Source organism: Sphaeramia orbicularis, chromosome 5, assembly GCF_902148855.1.
Source record: "Sphaeramia orbicularis chromosome 5, fSphaOr1.1, whole genome shotgun sequence".
Taxonomy (NCBI): domain Eukaryota; kingdom Metazoa; phylum Chordata; class Actinopteri; order Kurtiformes; family Apogonidae; genus Sphaeramia; species Sphaeramia orbicularis.
In genome coordinates this window covers 56,199,158-56,214,108 of record NC_043961.1, presented here as the reverse complement: position 1 = coordinate 56,214,108, position 14,951 = coordinate 56,199,158, and the positions used below count along the sequence as shown (strand labels likewise).

Genomic DNA, 14,951 nt, shown 5'->3' with positions numbered 1-14,951 from the left:
GATGCTCTGGTCAGTACCAGTACTTTATTAGTAATAAACTTATAGACTTACTATTGCTAATTCTGCTCTTATTCATAAATGTTAGTATTGTGGATCTAAAACAATAACAGCTGACACAAAAACACTAAATGTGGCAGTGGACGGATGTGACATGGTTGTTGTGGATCCCATCATACTGATGCTCTGCAGCCATGTCAGCGTTTACACTAATGATCCCTGTGCAAAAACTAGGATCAGAATTATTTATTGTATAGTTTATCATCATACTAAAGAGTAAATAATAATATAGAATTGTTATTTCTTTATAAAAAATGCTTATTATTAGAAAATTGTTGATTTAAAAAGTGACGTGTGACATTCTTAATGTATGTATTGGCGTAACATAAACAGGATGGATCAGCACCATACTCCAGATTGCAACCTGTAAAAATAAAATATGTGATATGTAGGAGAGAATCTGGTAAGAAAAATTGGGGAATCTAAAACGATAGAATATTTGTTTTTCAGGTAAATTCAGTTCAAATATAACTTGGCCATTTGTGACATGAAAATATAGCATTAATTTTGATGAAATTGGACATTTTTGATCTGAAAACATAGTTCCTATGAGCATCAACATGTTGCAACAGAACTGAAATCCTGTAAATCTGCATAACTTGCATTTACCAACACAAAGTTCCTTTGGGGATTCACTTACATTGATTTCTTATGCACAAAGACATAAATAAGACCTCTAAGCAAATTTTAGCCGTCAGACAAATGTTTATCGGTAAAATCACGTCCTGCAGCTGAAAATAAACAATTGACTGTTTTCCTAAAGGAGATACTGCAACAACCCAAGTCAATAACTGTGATCTGACAACAATTATCATCTCCTCTGCTGCATGTGATTAAAAAAAGATGCATCCATGAGGAAAGAGATTTGTTTTTCCGCAATCCAAAAACTAGATTTTTTAGCATCTCCCTCCCACTCATCTTGCTGACCTGCAGTAATCAAAGTTATGCAAACAGAAAAGTGCACAGCTTTGTGAACTCAAAAATCACAGGGGAAATCAAGATGTGAAAAATGGGAAGGGAATTAGGTTTACAGCGTGAGCTCTGCAGCTGCTGTGTTATGCAGGCCACAGACAGAACCAAAGATACCTCACACATGATTCTGACATGATTTCAATGTAGGAGGAGAACACCTCATGAATAACATCTGCCTCAGGAGCTGAAGTGGCAACAAGAATAATATTAACTTAAGCTGAACTTGTCTTTAGTGATACTGATTTTGTGAGAAATCTTGCAGCTCTCCTGTCTAGGGGTGTGTATTGGCAAGAATCTGGCGATACGATACAAACCACAATACTAGAATCTGGATACGATATATCACGACATATCATGATACTGTTAAAAAGGCTGTTTTTTGTTCATTTCTTTTTTTAAATGATTATTTCTTTGAAGAATTGAATTACACCAGAAATCTGCACAGATACTGAACACATTTTTATTTGATCACAACAGGATCTAATGCTATATCACAAAATGTTTGTGTTAAAACTTAAATTATGTTTTACAGAAATTACAGTTTAAGATCTTGTTCAAATGTTCATATTCTATTGCAGGGGTGTCAAACATGCAGCCCGGAGGCCAAATGCAGCCCGCCAAAGGGTCCAGTTTAGCCCCTGGGATGTTTTTGCCAAGTGCAAAAATTCCACAGTCTTGAATTGAATTAAGTAAAAAAATTTTTGCTTGAATTAAGGAAAAAATCTTCAATTATGCCAAAAAAAAATCTCAAATTTAGCAAAAAATCTTGAATTAAGACAAAAAAAAATTTTCAATTGTGTGAAAAAAAAACCTTGAATTAAGCCAAAAAAAAAAAAAAAAAACTTCAGTTAAGTAAAAAAAATCTCGAATTAAGCCAAAAAAAATCTAGAATTAACAACTTTTTTTTTTTCTTTGTTTTAGTGCTAAAAATAACATTAAATTGTGAAAATATTTACATTTACAAACTATCCTGTAACAATAAAATGTGAATAACCTGAACAAATATGAACAACCTGAAATGTCTAAAGAAAATTAAGCACAATTTGAACAATTTTTCTGCCTGTTACTAAGTGTTAGGTATCTTTGTAGATCTGATCCATAATGCACACGTAGAAATAAGTTGAGGAATAATATTGTTAAAATTGCACAAAATTTTCTTACATTTCTTAATTTAAATTTCAGTTTTTTCAGGTTTTTTTTTTTTTGGATAGTTTATAAAGGTAAGGATTTTCATAATTTAATGTTTGGGGTTTTTTTTTTTACACTAAAACACAGACAAAAATTTGGAGTTGTCATTATTTATAGGTTATTATGTTATTATTTTTCTGGTCCGGCCCACTTCAGATCAAATTTAGCTGAATCTGGCCCCTGAACTAAAATGAGTTTGACACCCCTGTTCTGTTGGTTCAGAACTAACATCAGAACATTATTTAAGTTCAATCCCAACAAAAGTACGAACATTATTTAATAAAAGAGTGTTAAATAATAATAAAGAAAATGTAAACAAAAAAGAAAAACAAAAATGAACCTACAATACCTGCATTTGAATAAAAACCTAAAAATATAGATACAGTACTTTTTAATATCAGTACAGTATTGTGAAATGAAATATCGCAATATATTGCAGAACCGATATTTTCTTACACCCCTACTCCTGTCTATGATGTTAGAATAATGGCCTCTCCAATTTTTATTAAAATACACTGTATGTTACATTACATCTACCCTTGTATATTTATCGTTAAAGCTGAAATTTAACAACAGTGTTTATATTATGGTTAAAGAAAGAGCGCAACATAATTGTCTATGACTTTCCTGATCACTATTCTGTTTATATCTATAAATTATATTCTCTTTCATCTATATATGTGTATTTGTTTTTATTAGTTGGTTTTCGTATTTTGAAATCCAGGTTGGGTTGGTCTGGGGGTCGCCATTGGTTCTGGCGGGGTGGGGTTTATACTTTGTGTGTCACAAAATCTTATATCATAAAATGTGAACTGTATTTCTGAGATGCCCAATGAAAATAAATAAAAAAAACTGATAAAAAAAAAAAAAAAAAGATTAACAACAGTATTAATTATCCCGGTAAGTGTCGGTGTGAATATGTTAAATAAATGGTTTTTCCAGGTGTATGTTGTCGCTTTAGCCCTACTTTGTGTCTTTTTGCAATTGTGTGAAATTTGTAACCAGTATGTTTTGTGTATAAGGGCAGACACATGAGGATGCAACATCTGGTTATTTGGTTAAAGCACTGACAATAAAATAAAGTTATTTTCGTCTTAATTTTACATGCATTATAGAGAAAATTAAGTAAAAACAGGAAAAAAAAAAAAAATGGTGGTGACGGTTGTTGGACTTCTACATACTGAAAAGCTTATCAAGTCAGCCTCATTCGCTAATGACCGTCCATCTGTTATTGCGTAACTGCTTTCAATACAACATTCCGGAGAATAGGTCACTGCATTTTCCTGTGATCAGGAGCTCAGTCATTACGTTAATTAGGTCTGGCAGTATGATGACTGCATGTGTGAAGCGGCTGTGTTTACAAATCAAAGTCACCCATCAGTCCTGCTACATTATGTTGACACACCTACTACCCTGCACCTCATAATGAAGGAACACTGATGATGAGATTGTGTGCTTAGAGTTTTATTATCTAGTTTAGAACATGATTGATTCCTGCCACACTGTAAAAAAAAAAAAAAAGGGTAATATTCTGGCAGCAGGGGCGCCGAAAAAATACTGTAAAATAACGGAAAATAACCATCTCATAAAAATACGGTAATTTTCCATTATTCAAATATAGGTTTTTTTGCCCTAACTTTACATGAGATTTTGCTTTTTTTTTTTTTTTTTTTTTTTTACTTTTTAATGTTCAATAAAGAATATTTTCATGTATTAAAACAATCAAATTACCTATAAATATATATATAAATACTTTTCAATGAGACTTAAGTTGTACAATCCACTGATAAAAACTGTATTTGGACAGTTTATCAGTGCTTATACATGTTATACATTCACAAAAATACATTTATTCAACATTTTTGTTGTGAAATCTCCCATAATTACGCAAGATATTTGTCAATTAACAAACAAGTCTTGTTAAACTTACAGAACAAATACTTCTTTTATGGTTAATTGTCAGTAATTTTATCTTGTTTTCTATTATTATTTTTTTTACAGTATTAAACTTTAAATTAACAGTTTAATCTCATAAAAGAAATATTTGTGAAATTAGGATACATTTGCAAATGTACTTTAACTGTATTTTTCTGTGAAAAAAGAAAAAAAAATCTTTTAGAAAACTGAAAAATTTTGGTTATTCACAGTTACAGTTTTTCGTGTTATTTTACATTTGACGTGTAAAATCACAGTCTATTTTTGTCATTTCATTGATAGTTTCCTGTATCTTAAAAATACAGAAAAAATCTGTAAAATAAACTGAAAATTCTGCTAAATGACAGATTTTTTTTTTTACAGTGTACTTGTGACAGATCAAATGTACAAACTGAGGAAAAAGATACCAAACAAACACATCCATGATGAATCAGCTGTTTCGCTGTGTACTCCATGTGTAAATATCTCACATTTGGCTGCCTTGCATTTAGGAAAATAAAGCTACTTTTCCACAAACTCAACACAAAGGTGTCTTTTTGAGATTATCATGGGGTTTGTGAGACTATTTTTCATCCTTTTTGACTCGTTACAGAGCTCATTTGCATTGCTTCAAAAGAACAGATCTTAAGATCCCATATTTTTATTCCCTTTTTAAAACTATGATTTGTCGTCCAGACTTCTTGTGTTATTAGCATTACAAAGTCCACTCCACACATCACCTGAAACTGCAGGAACCGGGCGATGATAAGACAAATAAAAACACAAAAATAAATAAATAAATGTAAGAGTCTTGGATCATTGCACAGTGATGTTCAGTGTTTGTTTTTGGTCCAGGCTTGTGACTTGGTCTCTTGGGTCCCTAAGCCAAACACTCGCTGATGGGGATGTAAGAGCAGCATATGAACTGAGATATGCATTACAAACCTAATTTGGGAGTGCGTATACACTGGGGCCAGTTGGCAACCGCTGCGGCTGCTTGGCTAGGCCACCGGCTTCTTTATTGTTGATGTCTGCCTGGCCAGCAGGCTAATGCAATTCATTACGCCTTGCAGTTGACAACACTTAGAACCTGTGATTAATGCATTTGCAGACTCTGACTGGGGAAAAATTAGGGACTCTTGCCAGTTTATAAACTTTGCTTCCTCGCAGGTCCAAACTTGTCTGTTTTTGGGGCAAATGTTGGAAGACCAGAGAAAAAAGTGAGAGTAATATCAATAGCAGAGTACACCATGGCCTAAATGTATACAGACTTTGCCTTTGTGAGTTGTCAGCAGTTTAGTCCAGCCACTGTATATACAGGGGTTGGACAAAATAATGGAAACACCTTCACCTCAAGATGATAATGCCCCAATCCATACAGCTAGAATTGTTAAAGAATGGCATGAGGAACATTCTAATGAAGTCGAGCATCTCGTATGGCCGGCACAGTCCCCAGACCTCAACATTATTGAGCATTTATGGTCAGTTTTAGAGATTCAAGTAAGACGTCGATTTCCACCGCCATCGTCTCTAAAAGAGTTGGAGGGTATTCTAACTGAAGAATGGCTTAAAATTCCTTTGGAAACAATTCACAAGTTGTATGAATCAATACCTCGGAGAATTGAGGCTGTAATTGCCGCAAAAGGCGGACCTACACCATATTAAATTATATTTTGTTGATTTTTTTAAGGTGTTTCCATTATTTTGTCCAACCCCTGTATGTGAGAGCTGAATTAAAGCTTTGGCAGGCCAGGTCACAAATAGGATTTCAGTTTTATTACCTCACAAATGGACAAATATCTGTAATGAAATCTGCAGCTCACGTTACATATAGAACCTCGTCATTGTCATGAAGTAGAAAGTAAAATAAATGGACTATGGTTGTATTTCAGCTAAAATGTGCTTAGAGGTCTTATTTCTGTCTTTGTTCATAAGAAATCAATGTAAGTGAATCCCCAAAGGAACTTTGTGTTGGTAAATGCAAGTTATGCAAATTTACAGGATTTCAGTTCTGTTCAACATGTTGATGCTCATATGAACTATGTTTTCAGCTCAAAAATGTCCAATTTCATCACAATTCATGCTATATTTTCATGTCACAAATGGCCAAGTTATATTTGAACTCAATTTTCCTGAAAAACAAATATTCTATTCTTTTAGGTTACACAATTTTTCTTACAAGATTCTCTCCTACATATCACATGTTTTATTTTTACAGGTTGCAATATGGAGTATGGTGCTGATCCATCCTGCTTATGTTACGCCAATACATACATTAAGAATGTCACACGTCACTTTTTAAATCAACAGTTTTCTAATAATAAGCATTTTTATACAGAAATAACAATTCTATATTGTCATTTCCTCTTTAGTATGATGATAAACTATACAATAAATAATTCTGATCCTAGTTTTTGCACAGGGATCATTAGTGGAAACGGTGACATGGCTGCAGAGCATCAGTATGATGGGATCCACAACAACCATGTCACATCCGTCCACTGACACATTTAGTGTTTTTGTGTCAGCTGTTATTGTTTTAGACCCACAATACTAACATTTATGAATAAGAGGAGAATTAGCAATAGTAAGTCTATAAGTTTATTACTAATAAAGTACTGGTACTGACCAGAGCATCATGGGTAATGTCACGTCCGTCCACCAGTAAAAGTTTTCACATACACGTGCTATTCAAAATCCAATATTTCTGAAAATAGAGCTTCCACTGTCAAATAATATCAGTAGTCTGTGCACAAATGGATTAGCATTATTTCAACACAGTTCTATGCATTTCTTACAACTTTTTTTTTTTTTTTTTGACAAAAATGGCCACTCATTTGACCCCCCCAAGGAAATTTTAGCCTATTTTTTATATTGGTTACAGTTTTAAAATGATATTCTTAATGGCTAGAATCAGTCTTACACCAGTGTTTTAGTATTTTATAGAAAATGTGGTACAGGTCAACAATTTACAGCAAAAAAACAACCTCGGAACAGTGACAAAAACATATTTATCTGCAGAATGTCATAACACCTTACATGACTATGTAAAGAATAGAACAGATCTTTATTGTCTGTAGTCACTTTTCCATTAACCCTCAAATTGCGCAAATTTAACTTGCGCATAAAAATTTACTGAATGGAAAAATGGCAATTTCGCCAAAAGTCTCATTTTTCAATTAAAGTTTTTGCACTGGCAAGAGGTGGTTTTTCGGGCGTAGTGCAAATGGTATATCACAAAAAACTGCAATGGAAAGACGTTTTTTCGCAACTAGTCAGGTGAATTAAAAAAACAGATGTTGACGTACGTTACAACAAGCGAAGAAGAACAAACATGTCACGGTATGCGTGGACACACCAGGAAACCCGATCATTTTTTAATTTAGTATGAGATAGAGGGGTAATATATAATAATAATAATAATAATAATAATAATAATAATAATAATAATAATAATGAATATGTCTGTAAATCAACACCATATTTACATTCGTCGCCATGTTTATGGAAAGATTTCTCATGTCATCTCGCGATAATAAATAAAGAAATCATCGCATTTGTGATTTAATGGAAAAGCCGACATTACGCACTTCTGTTTTTTTGACATTTACTAAATATAGGTACAGTTTTGAGCAGATGTCCAATGGAAAATTTGTGTCACAGGAACAATGAAAATCAGTTTAGCAGCTCAGTTCAGTTTAGCAGCAAAACACAAAGGGACTGTATAAGAAAAATAGAATAAAATAAAAATATCACAGAGTATTAAGAAAAAAGCAGGACTGTGCAAAGGTTTCAGAATAAAATATTAATACACATGCGCTACTAAAGTAATACTAGAACGCCTGAGACGAACAAAATATACAGAAAGAATATACGAACGCTAACTCTATACTACAGATGAGAGATAACTACGTAAAAAACAGAACAGAATAGAATAGAATAGAATAGAATAGAATAGAATAGATCTTTATTGTCACTGTCACAGGAACAATGAAAATCAGTTTAGCAGCTCAGTTCAATTTAGCAGCAAAACACTTGGTGCAGAAGGGATTGTATAAGAAAAATAAAATAAAATAAAAATATCACAGATTATTAAGAAAAAAGCAGGACTGTGCAAAGGCTTCAGAATAAAATATTAATACACGTGCTACTAAAGTAATACTAGAACTCCTGAGATGAACAAAATATACAGAAAGAATATACAAAAGCTAACTCTACACTACAGATGACAGATATGTACAACAAATAGGATATCGGTGAAGTGAATTATGGCTCTAAATATATTGTCACTGTGTCATTTTTGCCACAAATTCAAAAGACCTGGTATATGATATTATTTGAATGCTGTACCCTGTGAAATCATGTTTGCAGATGGCATAATGTATTAAATGTTACTTGAACATAATGATAATAAAAGGGGAAATAGATTTTAATTTGTAAATGTTACATATTAGCCTTAAAGCCCTATATTATACACGGATTGTCATGCCACAATAATGTGCTAACCTTTATTTCAGATAAGCCAACGCGTGCAGAGAAGAGAATCTACACTGATCTGAATATGAGAGCAGCGTGAGCTACTACTCATGTGTGGTTGAATTGACAGATTTGTTTATTTTTGCCTCCTCTGCTCCCACGCACTGGGTAACTGCTGTCTGTGTCCGCTGTATTGTTAAGGACACATGTGTTAGTATGCTGCACAGTACATACAGCTGGTTACACATGGTTACTGCTGAATTAAACACAGAATTATAAGAAGTAAAGGCTTCTGATTAATGTTTTTTTTTTATATATATTGTGTGATCTTCTTGTAGGATAAGAACACAGCTGATTCATGAACTTGCTTTATTTCTATCACTTGCTATTAAGGATGTAACGATATGAAAATTTCATATCACGATTATTGTGACTAAAATTATCACGGTTATCGTTATTATCGCGGTATTGTTGAAATCATGCTCAAAATGTTCAAAAAGTACTTATGCACATACTGAAATAATTTAACCAAGTTGTATTTTGAAAAAAAAAAAAGCCAAATAAAATAATTGGCACAATGTACCTTCTGTTGGCAGAAACATTCAAGTATTAACCCTTAGTGGTCTGAGCCTATTTTGTCAGTTTTTCAATACTTTTGATTTTGCTTTTATATATTATACAAAGAAATGTTTACTATAAATTATAGACTTAATATAGAGTTACAGAGGTACAAAGACACAATTTTTCAGAGGTACAGGGATGAGGGAGGGCTTGGGGATTACTGTGTGATATAAAGATGTACAAGTATGTGGTATGTGTATGTATAGGTGTGTATGTGTGTGTATATATGTAGGTGTATATGTGCGTATAGATATGTATATGAATATGTATTTACATGTATGTGTTATTGTATTATGTGTTTATGTAAATCATATTATATTTGTTCATAATAATATAAAGCCAGAAACCTAATTATTTACTAGTATCAGTCATATTATGGCATAGTGTATAGATATGATTAGACGAGGAAGGTTATTATTGTTATTAATTATATAAGGAGAAGGGGTGGGAGTTTATAAGTTGTAGTTCTTCTCACTCCTTTTTGAATCTGTATTATATGTCTTATGTTTAAGTGTTTTGTTTATTTATTTTCTTCTGTTTTGACATTCATATTCGAAATAAATACATCAATCAATCAATCAAGTGAGTCATAACTAGTATTAGAGTAGGTTAAAATGTGAGAAAACATCAGAATAGCAGCATTAAAAATGGTTTTATTTCATTGTTTTCATATCACTTTCTGATATTGGGTTTTAAATACATGTTTCTGTGCTTCAAGAATAAAATGCACGGTTTAGCCAAGTGGACATTTTTGTAAATCCATGAAAAAAAAAAAAAAAAAAACTCAATCGCATTGTTTTTTCATACCTAATGAGGAATAAAAACGCCCAAGAAAAGATCTCGACAAAGGTTCTAATAATTCATGCATGAAAGGGTTAACCTACTATATCAACATAAAAGGACAAAAAAAAACATAAAAAAAAAAAAAAAATTAAATCTGATTTGAAAAATGTATATAATTAATTGCATAAATAACACAAAGATGCTTAACGAACCTTTAAAAGTGAATATTGGTTCCAAATATTAGGTATATACAATTAAAATTCTAATAAATTAAAACTACTCAAATATTTGACATAAAAGCAGATCTGTACATAGGCGTTTTCTCCGGAGAAGTGCAGTAATCAAACACGGTTAACATGATAATTAGAATTTAAACAGTAATACTAACCGTCTACAATTTTACCACGGTTTATTGTTATACCAATAATCATTACATCCCAAGAGACAAAAATCCGCAACGCTGATTCGAAAAATATATCTAATTTATTGCATAAATAACACAAAGATACTTAACGAACCTTTTCAAAGATTTTAAAATTGAATATTGGTTCCAAATATTAGGTATATACAATTAAAACTGTAATAAATTAAAACTATACTCAAATATTTGACATAAAAGCAGATCTTTACATAGGCGTTTTCTCCGGAGAAGTGCGGTAAAACAAACAAACACGGTTATCAGGATAATTAGAATTTAAACGGTAATACTAACCGTCTACAATTTTACCGCGGTTTATCGTTATACCGGTAATCGTTACATCCCAAGAGATGAAAATCTGCAACGCTGATTTGAAAAATGTATATAATTTATTGCATAAATAACACACAGATGCTTAATGAACCTTTAAAAGTGAATATTGGTTCCAAATATTAGGTATATACAAGTAAAACTGTAATAAATTAAAACTATACTCAAATATTTGACATAAAAGCAGATCTTTACATAGGCGTTTTCTCCGGAGAAGTGCGGTAAAACAAACAAACACGGTTATCAGGATAATTAGAATTTAAACGGTAATACTAACCGTCTACAATTTTACCGCGGTTTATCGTTATACCGGTAATCGTTACATCCCTACTTCCTATGCTTTATTTTAGGAACCTTTCCAAGCCACTGTATGTAGATCTAGAGACCAATCAGCTCCAGTTCAGCAGATCTCATCTTTTTAAAGAAACAAGAGAAGAGATGAAAATCCGTAACGTCTATTTTTCCTCAGATGAGTGTGTGCACATAAAGATTGCTTCAGACATCCACGAAAAACTTCTTCTTCCTGTTACCTAACTCAACCCTCTGGGCAGAAAACACAGTCGCAGAGTCTACATCCAAGTCTAGGCCTCGGAATTAACACAAAAAGACAGGTGAAGGTGCGAAAACATAATCCTGCTCAATTACAGATTTGTGCGAAATGCTTTAAATAAGTAGATCCGAAGCTAAATCAGTCACTTTGAATCCATCGTGTTATGAAGGTCAACGCTCGGTTTGTATAATACGTATGGAAGCCAAAGTAAATACTACGTGTAGACAAAGCTGCGTATTGTCACTATGAGTGGTTTTTAATTATGAAACGATTCAACTTAAAAAGCATCCCTGTAGTTTTCCCTTTCAAACAAGTGCTATTGTCTCATATTACACACTCAGTCTCACACATAATATGCTATGGGGGTGGAAGAAGAAAGGGACAAAATTAGAACATGGCAGAGGGAGGGGGGGTTTCCTCTCCTACAGGCGCAACATAAATAGACAGGAGTGGTGTTATGGTAATGGATTTGCAATAATACAGTTGTATGTTGTTCTCAGATGGGAAGTATTTGGGTCAACCCCACGGAAAGTGAATGCCACTTTAATGGTTTTTTTTCTTACCGTTTGGAAGCTTGTGGCTGTTTTCCATGAGCCAGGTAAACAGGTTTGCAAAGTTGCAGTTGCACACCCAAGGGTTGCCCTCCAACCTCACGACCCTTAGGGAGGGCAACTGACTCAGCGCCCCCACCTTTAGGGTAGACAGTGCATTACGCTCCAGTTCCAGTTCTCTCAGAGAGGTGAGGCCCAGGAAAGCATCCTCATTCACCAAGCTAAGATATGGATTGTTGCCAAGGCGTAGTTTGATCAAGCTTCGGGACTCCCCAAACGTCCCCTTGGGGATTTCAGTCAGGTTGTTGCTGCCCAGGTCCAGGAAAACCAGCCTGGAAGATGTACTTAGGGTCCCTGGTTCTATGTGGGACAGGGTGTTGTTCCTGAGGTCCAGGTAGACCAAGTCACTGTACAGAACCAGGAAGTCTGAGGGGATGCGGGGTATCCAGTTGTCAGCCAGCAAAAGCCGACGAACATCCAAGGGGATCTCATCGGGTAGACGGGTCAGTCCGCGGCCGCTGCAGTCCACAGTGTGAGGGTCTGGGCACAGGCAGGTTACTGGGCAGTTCTCCCCCCGGGTCCATAAGACAGAGGACAGCAAGATGAGGATAAGTTGGAGCCAGCTAACACATGGCAACATGGTCAAGGGGGTGAAATGAGTTAGGGGGAAAGAGGCTCAGGGCGAGGATGAATAGAATAGTAGAGGGTGGGTGGGGGTAGCAAACGAGAGGGAAAGGGTCACAGGGCAGGAGATCAGGACAAGGGAGGGGAAGGGGAGAATGAAAGGGGGTGAAAGTGGATCAATCCTCGTGCGGGAACATCCTGTCGTTGTGGAGAGGGAAATCTGGAGGAGCTCGGGAATTGTGAGGCGGCAGAGCGACGGCGAAAAGTGTCTTTCAGGAGATCATGTAACAAGCTGCTTGGACGGGAGAGCAGACTGCCTGCCTTGAAGGAGCAAAGAGAGGGAGATAGTAAGCAGTGGGAAGCAGGAGATGTAGAAACACTGAGCTTAACAGAGAGGGGAGGGGAGCTTAAGAGAGGTAAATAGACACGAGCGAACTCGGAGTGATGAGAAGCCAGGGGCACAGACAAGGGAGAGGGGGGTTGAGGAGGGGGATCTGTCCGCCACGTTACCCCACAGTTGATCTGGCGGCAGTGACAGACAAAGACAATAAGGTCTGTGACACAAAAGGAGAGAAGGAGTTGTGATTCAAGCATGACAAGCAAAGAATAACATGGTTGCATCCCTCCATTAGTCCCAGGTCTCTGTGTAGAAAAGCCGGACGATCTGAAATGAGACAGAAGAGAGAAGCCCACGGTACATCGCTCATGTGTGGTAAGGTTATCCCCCCTTATTATTCCCTCTCTGCCTTCCAATGCCCTGCAACATGCTGTGAAAGCGCCGCACAGCTCAAGTGTTACACTGCTGTCCAGCACCGTGTCAAGGCTGTGGAGCCGTGGAGAGAGAATCCAAATGTCCAGGCAGGAGCCTCGTGGATGCAGATCGCAGTACTGAGCTGCACACAGCCATGCCAATCCAACGTCTGTCTGTGAATCCACCACAGTTTATCTCATGCCCTCTCCCCTCTCTCCTTATTTCCAGGGAGGCGTGACTGAACCACGCTGTCAACATGTGATGTCACTTCCTATAGTGTGTGAATAAATGACGAAAAGATCCATCTGGAAAATACAATGGAAGTCATGTAGCGACCTGTTTTATTTCTGTATATTTTCCTTTTTCCTGGATCCTCATTTCACCTCTTTTCTTGCAGTCTGAATAACATGCAATTGCACTGACACCAAGGCTAACTGCTTTGACAAATAGCTTGTTAAACAGAAGCAGAATAATCCAGTCTCGTTTTACTGAGATGTCTTCATTATGGGTTTCTAGAAACAGAAAACTGTGACCTTTTAAATATGCAGCAGTAACCTTCATCCTTTTCCATTAACTTATTTTACTCTCAGATGCTGTTAAATTAATTTACTATTTAAAAAAAATAGTGCAGGTCACCTTACCCACCAACCAAAATTATCATGGAAGTCACAGATTGCTTATGTAAAAAAAAAAAAAAAAAAAAAAAAGTATTGAGTAAAGCAAAATATGTGTTGGATTATAAAGCAATGAAAATTTTATACTGTTCACTTATTCTGCCATATTTGAGTTATTGTATTGAAGTATGGGGCAACACATATATAAGTAGGGATGTTACGATATGAAAATTTCATATCACAGTTATTGTGACCAGAATTATCACGGTTATTATTATTATCCTCATATTATTGAATTGTATTATTATTGTGCTCAAAATGTTCAAAAAGTACTAATACACACACTAAAATAATTTAACCAAGTTGTATTTTGAAAAAAAAAAACAAAAAAAAACCCAACAAATAAAATAATTGGCACAATGTACCTTCTGTTGCAGAAACATTCGAATATTAACCCTTAGTGGTCTGAGCCTATTTTGTCCGTTTTTCAGTCCTTTTGATTTCACCTTTATATACTATACAAACAAATATTTATTATACCCGTGTTTGGGTTTTGTTTTTTCAGCACAACTTCATCTATATCATCTGTCTATTTTTTTTTTTTTTACTTTAACCTACTATGAAAACATAAAAGGCCAGAAAATACAAAAAAATACAGGGTGACACAAAAAAACGGGAACTTTTTAACAATCCAATAAAACCAAGAGTGATGGAAGAAAAATATTTTATTCATAGTAATTGAAACCTTAAAACATGCCATTTAAGAAACAATGATGGAATTTTCATTTTTTAAAACTTACAGGGTGACCCAAAAAAACGGGAATTTTTGAAGTGCGTATTGGCAGACATGAGCAAGTGGCAGCACTGCGAGACAGTGACCTTGAGCAAGTAAACACACCCCCATTTTAGTAACCGTTGGCGACTGTGCGAGAATTGTTCGGTAACTGTGTGATCTCAAGATTCGGTAACGTTCCCTGGCCCCCCTAGATCACCAGATTTGTCCGTTTGTGATGTTTTCTTGTGGGGCTATCTGAAGAGTAAAGTGTACACGACTCGACCGAGAACTCTGGATGAGTTAAAACAGAGAATTCAGGATGAAATT

At 35.0% G+C, this 14,951-nt stretch overlaps 1 protein-coding gene across 1 annotated transcript in view; it reads right to left on the bottom strand.

Moving 5' to 3' along the window:
* Positions 1–13,437, bottom strand: part of lrrc38b (leucine rich repeat containing 38b) — a 53,572-nt gene extending 40,135 nt beyond the window's left edge. Inside the window, exon 1 of the mRNA XM_030134696.1 lies at positions 11,873–13,437. Within this exon, the coding sequence (XP_029990556.1) occupies positions 11,873–12,500 (628 nt within the window). The 5' untranslated portion in view covers positions 12,501–13,437. The remainder of the gene's footprint in view (positions 1–11,872) is intronic.
* Positions 13,438–14,951: the final 1,514 nt, after the last annotated feature.